The sequence below is a fragment of the Haematobia irritans genome, chromosome 2 (genome assembly GCF_050003625.1).
Source record: "Haematobia irritans isolate KBUSLIRL chromosome 2, ASM5000362v1, whole genome shotgun sequence".
Lineage (NCBI taxonomy): Eukaryota > Metazoa > Arthropoda > Insecta > Diptera > Muscidae > Haematobia > Haematobia irritans.
The window spans coordinates 150780078-150795646 of NC_134398.1; the positions used below are offsets into that span (position 1 = coordinate 150780078).

General features: G+C 26.5%; 2 protein-coding genes across 2 annotated transcripts in view; one reads left to right on the plus strand and one right to left on the minus strand.

The window, feature by feature from the left end:
* Positions 1-15569, plus strand: part of LOC142225115 (uncharacterized) — a 294761-nt gene that overhangs the window by 216950 nt on the left and 62242 nt on the right. The gene's annotated exons all lie outside the window — the stretch shown is intronic.
* On the minus strand, positions 3766-4517 carry LOC142226539 (uncharacterized). The gene is made up of 2 exons (XM_075296612.1): positions 4428-4517; positions 3766-4356 (listed from the first exon to the last, which is right to left on the minus strand). Exons 1-2 carry the CDS (start codon positions 4440-4442, stop codon positions 3814-3816), a joined length of 558 nt encoding a protein of 185 aa, XP_075152727.1. The 5' UTR covers positions 4443-4517; the 3' UTR covers positions 3766-3813.

Genomic DNA, 15569 nt, shown 5'->3' on the forward strand with positions numbered 1-15569 from the left:
AATTCGGAGAAAAATCTTTAATATCCGAAGTTCTTAATACTGTTGTTCATATTAAATATATTCCTAGAACAATGTCCAGCATTTTCATGTAAAGGTAAGTACTATGTTCGCTTTTCGCGTTGAAATTTTCGCGGTTACTTTATTAAAACAGTTCAATATAAAGCAGATAAATTAACTAAATTGATGTGCAATTTCTTGTTCCTCTAGATTGCGGCTAGACTGTACAGAAATATGTCTGTTTTCATTTATAATTTTGATTATTTCAGGAAAAGTAATCGCGAAAATAAAGTGATTTTCAACTCGAAAACCGAACATAGTACACACCTTAAGGCAAAATTTTCCCATCCGGAATAAATTTTTAAAGCATTACAGTCACGGTTGCCACTCGTGCTAAAAATAATCTACCAAAACTTTAAGAAAATTCAATCAAATAAAAAAAAAAATTGTTAAAATTTTATTTCTATAGCAAAAATTTTATATTTATAGACAATTTTGTCAAAATTTTATTTCTATAGAAAATTTTGCCAACATTTTATTTCTATAGAAAATTTTGTCAAAATTTCCCATCCGGAATAAATTTTTAAAGCATTACAGTCACGGTTGCCACTCGTGCTAAAAATAATCCACCAAAACTTTAAGAAAATTTTACCAAAAAAAAAAAAAAAAAAAAAAACATAAAAACTTGTTAAAATTTTATTTCTATAGCAAATTTTGTCAAAATTTTATTTTAATTTAATTTTAATTTAATTTTGTCAAAATTTTATTTGTATTGAAAATTTTTCCAAAATTTTATTTCTATAGAAAATTTTCTCAAAATTTTATATCTATAGACAATTTTGTCAACATTTTATTTCTATAGAAATTTTTACCAACATTTTATTTCTATAGAAAATTTTGTCAAAATTTTATTTCTATAGAAAATGTTGTCAAAATTTTATTTCTATATAAAACTTTCTCAAAATTTTATTTCTATTTTATTCTATAGAACATTTTTTCAAAATTTAATTTCTATAGAAATTTCTGTAGAAAATTTTTCTAAAAATTTTATATCTATAGACAATTTTGTCAACATTTTATTTCTATAGAAATTTTTACCAACATTTTATTTCTATAGAATATTTTGTCAAAATTTTATTTCTATAGAAAATTGTGTCAAAATTTTATTTCTATAGAAAATTTTGTTAAAATTTTATTTCTACAGAATATTTTTTTAAAACTTTTTTCTGTAGAAAATTTTCTTAAAATTTTATTTCTATAGAAAATTTTTACAAAATTTTATTTCTACAGAAAATTGTGTCAAAATTTTATTTCTATATAAAACTTTCTCAAAATTTTATTTCTATTTTATTCTATAGAACATTTTTTCAAAATTTAATTTCTATAGAAATTTCTGTAGAAAATTTTTCTAAAAATTTTATATCTAGAGAAAATTTTGTCACAATTTTATTTCTATAGAAAATATTGTCAAAATTTTATATCTTAGAATATTTTGTCAAAATTTTATTTCTATAGAAAAATTTTGTCAAAATTTTATTGCTATAGAAAATTGTGTCAAATGTTATTTCTAGAGAAAATTTTGTCAAACTTTTATTCCTAAGGAAAATTTGTCAACGTTATATGTCGTTAGAAAATTTTGTAAATTTTTTTTCTATAGGAAATTTTGCCAAAATTTTATTTCTATAGAATATTTTGGCAACATTTAATTTCTATAGCAAATTGTGTTAAAATTTTATTTCTTTAGAATTTTTTTTTTAATTTTTTCTATAGAAAATTTTGAAAAAATTTTATTTCTATAGAAAATTGTGTCCAAATGTTATTTCTATAGAAAATTTTCTCAAAATTTTATTTTTATTTTATTCTATAGAAAATTTTTTTCAAAATTTAAATTTTATAGAAATTTATGAAGAAAATTTTTCTAAAAATTTTATATCTATAGAAAATGTTGTCAAAATTTTATTTCTATAGAAAATGTTGTCAAAATTTTATTTCTATTGAATATTTTGTAAACATTTTATTTCTATAGAAAAATTGTGGCAAAATTTTATTTCTATACAAAATTGTGTCAAAATTTTATTTCTAGAGAAAATTTTGTCAAAATTTTATTCCTAAGGGAAATTTGTCAACATTATATTTCGTTAGAAAATGTTGTCAATTTTTTTTTCTATAGAAAATTATGCCAAAATTTTATTTCTATAGGAAATGTTGTCAAAGTTTTATTTCTATAGAATATTTTGTCAAAAATTTTTTTTTATAGAAAAATTTTGTCAAAATTTTATTTCTATAGAAAATTTTGTCAAAATTTTATTTCCATAGAAAATTTTATTACAACTGTATTTCTATAGAAAATTTTTTTAAAACTTTTTTCTATAGAAAATTTCCTTAAAATTTTATTTCTATAGAAAATTTTCTTAAAATTTTACTCCTATAGAAAATTTTGTAAAAATTTTATTTCTGTAGAATATTTTGTCAACATTTTATTTCTATAGAAAATTTTGTTAAAATTTTATATCTATAGAAAATTTTTTTAAAACTTTTTTCTACAGAAAATTTTCTTAAAATTTTATTTCTATAGAAAATTAAAAAAAAAAAAATATTTCTATAGAAAATTTTCTCAAAATTTTCTTTTTATTTTATTCTATAGAACATTTTTTAAAATTTAATTTCTATAGAAATTTCTTACGAAAATTTTTCTAAAAATTTTATATCTATAGAAAATGTTGTCAAAATTTTGTTTCTATAGAAAAATTTTGTCAAAATTTTATTGCTATAGAAAATTGTGTCAAAATTGTATTTCTAGAGAAAATTTTGTCAAACTTTTATTCCTAAGGAAAATTTGTCAACATTATATGTCGTTAGAAAATTTTGTAAAAATTTTTTTTTCTATAGAAAATTTTGCCAAAATTTTATTTCTATAGAAAATTGTGTCAAAATGTTATTTCTATGAAAAATTTTCTGAAAATTTTATTTCTATTTTATTTTATAGAACATTTTTTCAAAATTTAATGTCTTTATATCTATAGAAAATGTTGTCAAAATTTTATTTCTATAGAAAAATTTTGTCAAAATTTTATTGCTATAGAAAATTTTGTCAAAATTTTATTCCTAAGGAAAATTTGTCAAAATTTTATTTCTATAGAATATTTTGTCAAAATTTTATTTCTATAGAAAAATTTTGTCAAAATTTTATTGCTTTAGAAAATTGTGTCAAAATGTTATTTCTAGAGAAAATTTTGTCAAACTTTTATTCCTAAGGAAAATTTGTCAACATTATATGTCGTCAGAAAATTTTGTAAATTGTTTTTTTTTTCTATAGAAAATTTTGCCAAAATTTTATTTCTATAGAATATTTTGTCAACATTTTATTTCTATAGAAAATTTTGTTAAAATTTTATTTCTATAGAAAATTTTTTTAAAACTTTTTTCTATAGAAAATTTTCTTAAAATTTTACTTCTATAGAAAATTTTGTAAAAATTTTATTTCTATAGAAAATTGTGTCAAAATTTTATTTCTATTTTATTCTATAGAACATTTTTTCAAAATTTAATTTCTATAGAAGTTTCTGTAGAAAATTTTTCTATAAATTTTATATCTATAGAAAATTTTGTCAAAATTTTATTTCTACAAATAATTTTGTCAAAATTTTTTTATTTCTGTAGAAATTTTTGTCAAAATTTTCTTTCTATAGAAAATTTGTCAAAATTTTGTCAACATTTTATTTTTCACTGCTATTATTCGGTAAATAAACATTCAAAACATAATGAAAATTTCAATTATCGCAACATTTATTTCGCGTAATTGTTGTTGTTGTTCTATTAATATCCATGTTTTTGATAACCACCTTGATCAACACCATAACCACTACCATGACTGTGGCCACCACCATGGCTATGGCCACCATGTCCGCTATGACCACTTTGGGATCCTCCGAAACTTCCTCCATGATTGTGACCACTTTGGGGGCCACCAAAACCTCCACCATATCCATGACCACTTTGAGGCCCAGAAAAGCCTCCAGGATGTGAACCTCCAAAACCGCCAACTCCACCTTGACCACCACCTTGGGGTCCACTGAATCCACCGGGATGGGAGCCTCCGAAACCGCTTCCTACTCCACCTCCACTGCCATGATGACCACTTCCATAGCCTCCACCAAAACCTTCTTGTTGTCCGCCGTTATGGCCTCCACCATAGCCCGAATTTTGTGAACCACCATAACCGCCTCCGCCTTGATGGCCACCACCAAAACCACCAACTGGACCATTACTGCCGTGACTTCCGCCATGACCACCACCACCGCCGCTGCCATATCCACCAGGATAGGCCATTGTAAAGCCAATCAAAGCGACAAATATCAACTGAAATTATCAATGGTTTGCATATTTGTGAAAAAGCTTTATTATAATAGTTTTTTAATTTCACAACTTACCATAAATTTAGACATTATTTAAATATTTTAGGCTTTGTAAAATACTTGCGAAAACCACAGTGTGTTATTAATGAAATGCGAATCAGCTATGAATCACAAACTCTTAGAAGACCTGTATTTATACGCAAAAATTTTAATCTTGAGAACATCTTTTAATACAAAGTTCAATACATGATTGATGACTTGCATTGTAATCGCATACCAAATTCAATACCATAACGCACTCCATGGGGTGTGAGGTGTATGCGTTATCAGAATGACATTAACATTATAGCATATCGAAAATTCATTTAGGTACATTAAGATTACAATTTACAATTAAATAATCTAGCGAAAAAATAAATTTCAATGTAATTTACAAGTTAATGTTTATCAAGTTCATTGTGAGATTTGTTGTTGTGCTTCAACTAAAATCAAAATGTGTGTAAGCTGATGGAATCTAGAACTACACATTGACTATCTGAAAATATTTTTGATCCATAGATGTGGATCAAACAATATTATTGCGGCAACAAATATTTTCTCCGAATACAAAATTTAATATGCAAATTAATTAAAACCTACATTAAGAAAAGAATTATAGACTATATTATACACTCCATTACATTGTAGAGCAACTTTTTTGGCACCATCTCAAATCCATCATATTAATAGGGAGCTATATAAGGGTTTATATTCCCATAAACAAATATTTCTACAATATGCACAGACTTTAAATTTAAATCAGTTAGTAAAAAATATGGAAACTTTATGATTTTATGATTTATGATTTTTTTAATTTTACTAATTAGCAGTGGCGTATTTACAAGGATATGGGCTAGCTTTCTATGTAGTCGTTTGTAAGTTTTGGGACCATATTTGATAGGAGCCTTATCTAAACTTAACCATTCTATGGAAAGTCTGTCATTCATTAAGTGCTTAGGATATAACTATAAATATCTGTATTCTGGCCCTATTTGCCTAAATCAGAAAAACACATATATGGGGACTTTATCTAAATCTGAACCTATTTGGACCAAATTAGTCACACCATATATAAAAATTATAATCTATTCCCTGTATAAAATACCATGTGGCCCATATTTTCCACAGTTTTGGGTCTTTCCCATACGTTTTAAATTGTTTTCTGTACATTATTTAACATTTCTGTCATTTGCTTTTGACTCAAAGTGTCATATCCATCCAATTCGGCGTCATCAACCTTTTTTGGTGGTCTTCCAAGTTCTTCATTTCTCACATCAAAATCATTATTTCTGAACCGTTAAAACCATTTTTTGCATATTGCTTCTAATATAGCATGATAACCACATGCCTCGACAAGCATTCGATGCTACTCTGCAGCACTTTTCTTCAAATGAAAACAAAAACATAATGTTTTCCGCAAATCATCATTCTCAGGTACAAAATTCGAAATTTTTAATACGATGATGTTGTCCTCTCAATAACTTGATATATTTTTCATAGATGTCATAGAAAACAAGCAAAAATAACTACACGCAAAGAAAAAAAACGTTTGGAAAACGTGTACCGAAAACGTTTTTCTTTTGTTAGAGTTTTTTGAATTGCTTCGAAAATTTTAAACTTTTATCACCAAAAAAATTCGTTTGTTACAAAATTTTTAATTTTTCAATAAAAAAAGTTATTTTTGAAACAACAACACAGTCTATTTCGTTTATATCAAACACTGTTCTTTTCTGACTTTAGGTATTTAATAAGACACATTTTACAGTTCAAAATTTAATATAGTACAATGTAATGTTGAACATTTTTTCGGAATCTTCCGAACATATCTGGAATATATGTAAAAAAAAAAACAAAAACAAACTTTGGTCGAAGCAGGGATCGAACCCACGACCCTTGGCATGCAAGTCGGACGTAGCAACCACTGCTCCACGGTGCCAAACTAATTGTTTAAACTGTTAAATAAACTTTGTTTATTCGGTTCGTGGGCGCCCCAAGCTATGCTATATAAATATAACTTATATAGATATTTATCTATTGATGACCATAACAGGTACATAGCTCAGTGGGTAGTGTGTTGGCTTACAAAGTACATGGTCCGCGGTTCGATTCTTCGTCCAGGCGAAAGGTAAAAAAAATTTCAAAATTTATAAAATCGTATAATTTCTTCTACATTGTTGGCATTACAAGAAAAAGGTGTTAAGAACTAAAAAACCTCGTGGACGTGAGAAAGATGTGAGGAAAATGCAATTAGCAAGAAAACAATGTTTTTTTTGAGTTTGTCTTTATGAAATTGTTTTTACATCCTGGAAAAGAATAAACGTTTATCACAAAAAGTATATACTTTTCTTCCAAATACACTTCCTTACAACGAAAAGCAAATGAGAAACGAACTTTGTTTGTCTAAAATTTCGTTTGGGAGGAAAGAATTATTTTTTTGCGTGTAACAACCATGCAAAAATTGGTCCATATCGGTCCACTTTTACGTATAGCCCCCATATAAACGGTCCCCAAATTTGGCTTGCGATTGCTCTAAGAGAAGCAAATTTCATCCGATCCGGCTGAAATTTGGTACATCGTGTTAGTATATGGTCTCTAACAACCATGCAAAAATTGGTCCACTTCGGTCCTTAATTATATATAGCCCCCATATAAACCGATCCCCAGATTTGGCTTGTGGAGGCTAATAGAGAAGCAAATTTCATCCGATAGGGCTGAAATTTGGTACATGGTATTAGTATATGGTCTCTAATAACCATGCAAAAGTGGCCCCCATATAAACTGATTCCCAGATTTGAACTCCGGAGCCTCTTAGAGGAGCAAATTTCATCCGATCCGGCTGAAATTTGGTACATGGTATTAGTATATAGTCTCTAAAAGCCATTAAAAAATTGGTCCATATCAGTCCATAATTATATATAGCCCCTATATAAACCGATTCCCAGATTTGAACTCCGGAGCCACTTGGACGAGCAAAATTCATCCGATCCGGTTGAAATTTGCAACGTGGTGTTAATATATGGCTGCTAATAACCATGCCAAAATTGATCCATATCGGTCTATAGTTATATATAGCCGATCCCCAATCACACAAAAATTGGTCCATATCGGTTCATGCTTGCCACTCGAGCAAAAATAATGTAGGAAAATTTTATTTATATAGAAAATTTTGTCAAAATTTTATTTCTATAGAAAATTTTGTCGAAATGTTATTCCTATAGAAAATTTTGTCAAATTTTATTTCTATAGAAAATTTTGGCAAAATTTTATTTCTAGAGAAAATTTTGTCAAAATTTTAATTCTATAGAGAATGTTGTCAAAATTTTAAATCTTTTGAAAATTTTGTAAAATTTTTTTTTTTCTATAGAAAATGTTGTCAAAATTTTATTTCTATAGAAAATTTTGTCAAACTTAATTATATACGTTTTTAATCGGCCATTTTAAGTTTAATATGTACCACGTATGGACTACGTGGTGTATATTACGGTATTAGGAAGTTTTAAGATACCTTGTTATCGGTAAAAGTTACCGCAACCCAAGTAATTCGATTGTGGATGACAGTCTTCAGTAGAAGTTTCTACACAATCCATGGTGGTGGGTACATAAGCTTCGGCCTGGCCGAACTTACGGCCGTATATACTTGTTTTTTATACCCTCCATCATAGGATGGGGGTATATTAACTTTGTCATTCCGTTTGTAACACATCGAAATATTGCTCTAAGACCCCATAAAGTATATATATTCTGGGTCGTGGTGAAATTCTGAGTCGATCTAAGCATGTCCGTCCGTCCGTCCGTCCGTCCGTCCGTCTGTTGAAATCACGCTAACTTCCGAACGAAACAAGCTATCGACTTGAAACTTGGCACAAGTAGTTGTTATCGATGTAGGTCGGATGGTATTGAAAATGGGCCATATCGGTCCACTTTTACGTATAGCCCCCATATAAAGGGACCCTCAGATTTGGCTTGTGGAGCCTCTAATTTGGTACGTGGTATTGGTATATGGTCTCTAACAATCATGCAAAAATTGGTCCACATCGGTCCATAATTATATATAGCCCCCATATAAACCGATCCCCAGATTTGGCTTGCGGAGCCTCAAAGAGAAGCAAATTTCATCCGATCTGGCTGAAATTTAGTACATGATGTTGGTATATGGTCTCTAACAACCATGCAAAAATTGGTCCACATCGGTCCATAATTATATATAGCCCCCATATAAACCGATCCCCAGATTTGGCTTGTGGAGCCTCTAAGAGAAGCATATTTCATCCGATCCGGCTGAAATTTGCTACATGGTGTTGGTATATGGTCTCTAACAACCATGCAAAAATTGGTCCATATCGGTCCTTAATTATATATAGCCCCCATATAAACCGATCCCCAGATTTGGCTTGTGGAGCCTCTAAGAGAAGCATATGTCATCCGATCCGGCTGAAAGTTGGTATATGGTGTTGGTATATGGTCTCTAACAATCATGCAAAAAGTGGTCCACATCGGTCCATAATTATATATAGCCCCTATATAAACCGATCTCCACATTTGGCTTGCGAAGCCTCAAAGAGAAGCAAATTGCATCCGATCCGGCTGAAATTTGGTACATAGTATTGGTATATGGTCTCTAGCATCCGTGAAAAAATTGGTCCACATCGGTCCATAATTATATATAGCGCACATATAAACCGATCCCCAGATTTGGGTTGCGGAGCCTCTAAGAGAAGCAAATTTCATCCGATCCGGCTGAAATTTGGTACAGGGTCTTGGTATATGGTCTCTAGCAACCGTGCAAAAATTGGTCCATATCGGTCCATAATTATATATAGCCCCCATATAAAACGTTCTCCAGATTTGACCTCCGGAGCCTCTTGGAGGAGCACAATTCATCCGATCCGGTTCAAATTAGGAACGTGGTGTTAGTATATGGTCGCTAACAAACATACCAAAATTGGTCCAATCACACAAAAATTGGTCCATATCGGTTCATAATCATGTTTGCCACTGAGCCAAAAATAATCTACCAAAATTTTATTTCTATAGAAAAATTTGTCAAAATTTTATTTCTAGAGAAAATTTTGTTAAAATTTTATTCGGTTCATAATAAAATTTTCATCATTGTCAAAATTTTATTTCTATAGAAAATTTTGTTTAAATTTTATTCGGTTCATAATTATGGTTGCCACTCGAGCCAAAAATAATCTACCAAGATTTTATTTTTATAGAAAAATTTGTCAAAAGTTTATTTCTATAGAAAATTTTGTTAAAATTTTATTTCTGTAGACATTTTTGTCAAAATTTTCTTTCTATAGAAAATTTTGTGAAAATTTTTATTTCTATAGAAAATTTTGTGAAAATTTTATTTCTATAGAAAATTTTGTTAAAATTTTATTTCTGTAGAAAATTTTGTCAAAATTTTATGTCTACTTTGTCAAAATGAATTATATACGTATTGGATCGATCTTTTTTTTTATTTAATATATACCACGTATGGACTTACATACAATTTAGAAGACGATGTTAGGAGGTTTTAAATTACCTTGCCATCGGCAAGCGTTACCGCAACTCAAATAATTCGATTGTGGATGGCAGTGTTTAGAAGAAGTCTCTACGCAATCCATGATGGAGGGTACATAAGCTTCGGCCTGGCCGAACTTACGGCCGTACATACTTGTTTTTTTTTTAATTTTACTAATTAGCAGTGGCGTATTTACAAGGATATAGGCTAGCTATCTAGGTGGTCATTTGTATGTTTTGGGACAATATTTGATCGGAGCCTTATCTTAACTTAGCCATTCTACGGAAAGTCTGTCATTACGTGTGTAGGACATAACTGTAACTATCTGAATTGTGTGTAAAATATGGATATTCTGGCCCTATTTGCCTAAACCGGAAAACCACATATATGAGGACTTTATCTAAATCTGAACTTATTTGGACCAAATTCGTCACACCATATATAAAAATTATAATCTATTCCCTGTATAAAATACCATATGGCCCATATTTTCCACAGTTTTGGGTCTTTCCCATTGACTCAAAGTGTCATATCCATCCAATTCGGCGTCATCAACCTTTTTTAGTGGTCTTCCAAGTTCTTCATTTCTCACATCAGAATCATTATTTCTGAACCGTTAAAACCATTTTTGCATATTGCTTCCGATATAGCATGATAACCACATGCCTCGACAAGCACTCGATTCTACTCTGCTGCACATTTCTTCAAATGAAAACAAAAACATAATGTTTTCCGCAAATCATCATTCTCAGGTACAAAATTCGAAATTTTTAATACGATGATGTTGTGCTCTCAATGACTTGATATATCTTTCATAGATGTCATAGCAAACAAGCAAAAATAACTAGGGCTCGTCCACAACAAATTTTCCCACATTTGTATCTTTACACTCACTTTCTACCGTTACACCTGGTATGTGGAAGCTTTATCGAAATCTTAACCGATTTAAATCAAATATGGCACTTTTGTCCAAAATTTTATTTATATAGAAAATGTTGTCAACATTTTATTTCTGTAGAAAGTTTTGTCAAAATTTTGTTTAGTTAGAAAATTTTATTTCTATAGAAAATTTCCATAGAATTTTTTTTTTTCAAAACGTTATTTCTATTGAAAATTTTCTCAAAATGTTATTTCTAAAGAAAATTTTGTCACACTTTTATTTCTATAGAACATTTTCTCAAAATTTTATTTCTATAAAAAATTGTGTCAAAATTTTATTTCTATAGAAAATATTGCCAAAATTTTATTTCTATAAAAAATTTTGTCAAAATTTTATTTTTATAGCAAATGTTATCAAAATTTTATTTCTATGGAATTTTGTTTTTATAATTTTATTTGTATAAAAAATTTTGTCAAAATTGTATTACTATATAAAATTTTGTCAATGTTTTATTTTTGTAGAAAATTTTATAAAAATTTTATTTCTATAGAAAATTTTGGCAAAATTTTATTTCTATCGAAAATTTGGTCAAATATTTATGTCTGTAGAAAATTTTGTCAAAATTTTATTTCTACAGAAAATATTGTCAAAATTTCATTTCTATAGAAAATTTTGTCAAAATTTTATTTCTATAGAAATTTTTTGTCAAAATTTTATTTCTTTAGAAAATTTTTTCAAAACTTTATTACTTTAGAAAATTTTGTCAAAATTTTATTACTATATAAAATTTTGTCAATGTTTTATTTTTGTATAAAATTTTATCAAAATTTTATTTCTATAGAAAATTTTGTCAAAATTTTACTTGTATAGAAAATTTTGTCAAAATTTTATTTCTATGAAATATTTTGCCAAATTTTATTTCCAAAGAAAATTTTGTCAAAATTTTATTTCTATGAAAAATTTTGCCAAATTTTATTTCCAAAGAAAATTTTGTCAAAATTTTATTTCTATGAAAATTTTTGCCAAATTTTTTTTCTAAAGAAAATTTTACAAAAATTTTATTGCTTTAGAAAATGTTATCAAAATGTTATTACTTTAGAAAATTTTGTCAAAATTTTATTACTATATAAAATTTTGTCAATGTTTTATTTTTGTAGAAAATTTTATCAAAATTTCATTTCTATAGAAAATTTTGTCAAAATTTTATTTCTACAGAAAATATTGTCAAAATGTTATTTCTTTCGAAAATTAGGCCAAATTTTTTTTGTAGAAAATTTTGTAAAAATGCTATTTCTACAGAAAATTTTGTCAAAGTTTTATTTGTATGAAAAATTTTGCCAAATTTTTGTTCTAAAGAAAATTTTATAAAAATTATATTGCTATACATAATGTTATCAACATTTTATTACTATAGAAAATTGTATTACTATAAAAAATTTTGTTTTGTTTTGTTTGTTAGAAATAAAATTCTATAGAAAATTTTGTCACAATTTTATTTCTATAGAAAATTTTGTCAAACTTTTATTTCTATCGAAAATTTGGTCAACATTTTATTTCTATAGAAAATTTTGTTAAAATTTTATTTCTGCTCTAAACTTTTGTTAAATTTTATTTCTATAAACATTTTTTCAAACTTCTAAAGAAAATTTTGTAAAAATTTTATTTCTATAGAATATGTTTCCAAAATTGTATTTCTTTAGAAAATTTTCTCAAAACTGTGTTACTATAGAAAGTTTTGTCAAAATTTTATTTCTATAGAAAATTGTGTCTACATTTTATTACTATAGAAAATATTGCCAAAATTTTATTTCTTTCGAAAATTTGGTCAACATTCTTTTTCTATAGAAAATTTTGTCAACATTTTATTTCTATGAAAAATTTTGCCAAATTTTTGTTCTAAAGAAAATTTTATAAAAATTGTATTGCTATAGAAAATGTTATCAAAATTTTATTACTATGAAAAATTTTGTCAAAATTGTATTTCTTTAGAAATTTTTTTTCACAATTTTATTTCTTTAGAATTTTTTTTTAAATTTTGTTGCTTTAGAAAAATTTATTACTATATAAAATTTTGTCAATGTTTTATTTTTGTAGAAAATTTTATCAAAATTTTATTTCTATCGAAAATTTTGTCAAAATTTTATTTCTATAGAAAATATTGCCAAAATTTTGTTCTAAAGAAAATTTTATGAAAATTTTATTGCTATAGAAAATGTTATCAAAATTTTACCGCTATAGAAAATGTTATCAAAATTTTATTATTATAGAAAATTTTGTCAAAATTGTAGTACTATAAAAAAATTTTGTCAAAATTTTATTTCTATAGAAAATATTGCCAAAATGTTATTTCTTTTGAAAATTTGGTCAAAATTTTTTTCTGTCGAAAATTTTGTCAAAATTTTATTTTTATAGAAAATTTTGTCAAAATTTTGTTTTTATGAAAAATTTTTCCAAATTTTTGTTCTAAAGAAAATTTTATAAAAATTTTATTGCTATAGAAAATGTTATCAAAATTTTATTACTATAGAAAATTTTGTCAAAATTGTATACCTATAAAACATTTTGTTATAATTTTATTTCTATAGAAAATTTTTTAAAGATTTTATTTCTTTAGATATTTTTTTCAAAATTTTATTAGTTTAGAAAATTTTGTCAAAATTTTATTACTATATAAAATTTTGTCAATGTTTTATTTTTGTAGAAAATTTTATCAAAATTTTATTTCTTTAAAAAATTTTGTCAAAATTTTATTTCTATAGAAAATGTTGTCAAAATTTTATTTCTATAGAAAATTTGGTCAAAATTTTATTTTTATCGAAAAGTTCGTCAAAATTTTATTTCTATCGAAAAGTTGGTCAAAATTTTATTTCTATAGAAAATTTTTTATAATTTTATTTGTATAGACAATTTTGTCAAAATTTTATTATTATATAAAGTTTTGTCAATGTTTTAGTTTTGTAGAAAATTTTATCAAAATATTATTTCTATAGAAAATTTTGTCAAAATTTTATTTCTATAGAAAATTTTGTCAAAATTTTATTTCTATCGAAAATTTGGTCAAAATTTTATTTCTGTAAAAAATTTAGTCAAAATGTTATTTCTATAGAAAATTTTGTCAAAATTTTATTTCTATGAAAAATTTTGCCAAATTTTATTTCCAAACAAAATTTTGTCAAAATGTTATTTCAATAGAAAATTTTGTTAAAATTTTATTTCTGTAGAAAATATTCCCAAACTTTTAATTCTATAGAAAATTTTGTCAAAATTTTGTTTCTATGAAAAGTTTTGTCAAAATTCTATTTCTATGAAAAATTTTGCCAAATTTTATTTCTAAAAAAAATTTTGTGGAAATTTTATTTCTATAGAAAATTTGTCAAAATTTTATTTCTATAGAAAATTTTGTCAAAATTTTATTTCTATGGAAAATATTGCCAAAATTTTATTTCTATAGCAAATGTTGTCAAAATTTTACTTCTATAGAAAATTATGTAAAAATTTTATTTCTGTAGAAAATATTGTCATAATTTTGTTTTTAGGACAAATTTTGTCAAAATTTTATTACTGTGGAAAATTTTGTCAAAAAATGTTTATTCATATAGAAAATTTTATCAAAATTTAGTTTCTATACAATATTTTGTCAACATTTTATTTTATTAGACAATTTTGTCAAGATTTTATTTCTATAGAACATTTTGTCAAAATTTTATTTACAAAGAAAAATTTGCTTGGGGAGGAATATTCAAAATCTACCAAGACATCAAGAATTCTACCAATCTACCAATTTTGGTAGAATTCTACCAACTGTGGCAACCGTTACCATATGCTTGACAATTTGTCCTTGATGTGCTTCAAATTCGGATTTTAATATAAGAGCTATATATTTCTTACGACCACCGAGGTCCAAAGTTTCATTCCGATTTACTTAAAAATTTTCACGGAGAGTATAATTCACATTTTAGAAATGTCTGCCAGAATCACTTAAGATTTAGATACAACTCCCATATATACCGTTCGTCCGATATGACTTTAATATGCCCCAGAGGCCAGAGTTTCACCTTGATTTGCTTCAAATTTTGCACAAAGAGAAAATTTCTTTGAAATCGGTTCAAATGCAGATGTAGCACGCATATATATCTTTCGCCCGTTTAAGATTCATAGGACCATCGTTTCGATTCCGATCTACTTGAAATTTTCCACAAATAGTAGAATTAACATTTTAGTCATGTGTGCCAAATTTAGTTCAAATTTTTTAAGATTTGGATATAGGTTCCATATATGCGCCTATTTTGGGAAAATGTGGTACAAAATTTCATTTTGAACGGGAATTTACCCGAATTGACTTGATATTTTACACAGATAAAATATTTACCATTCTATTTATAATATGTCAAATTTTATACAAATCGGTTCAGATTTACATAGAGCCCCATATATATTTTTGTAATAGCAGTGTATTTCGTCCCAGGGCGTTAGCCGATTTAAATTTTTAGTCTAGAAATTTTGTTGTGGTCTACACATTGGCGAATAGTGTAATATACAATCGGCCACGTCCGAATTTAAAATTTTGCACTACTTCCGAAACCAAAAATAAAATTTTCCTTGCCGTCACGTTTTCATTACTACGCTGTTGTTGCTGCACCCTCAAAAAAATTTGTTTCTGTTACATATACCCCAAACACATTTTGCTTCAAGCATATATATTTTCAGGATTGGTCCAAACAAACTATTGTTTGTATTATTCCAACATATTATGTTTCACCCTAGGGCATACACTGGTGGAAAAAATTTT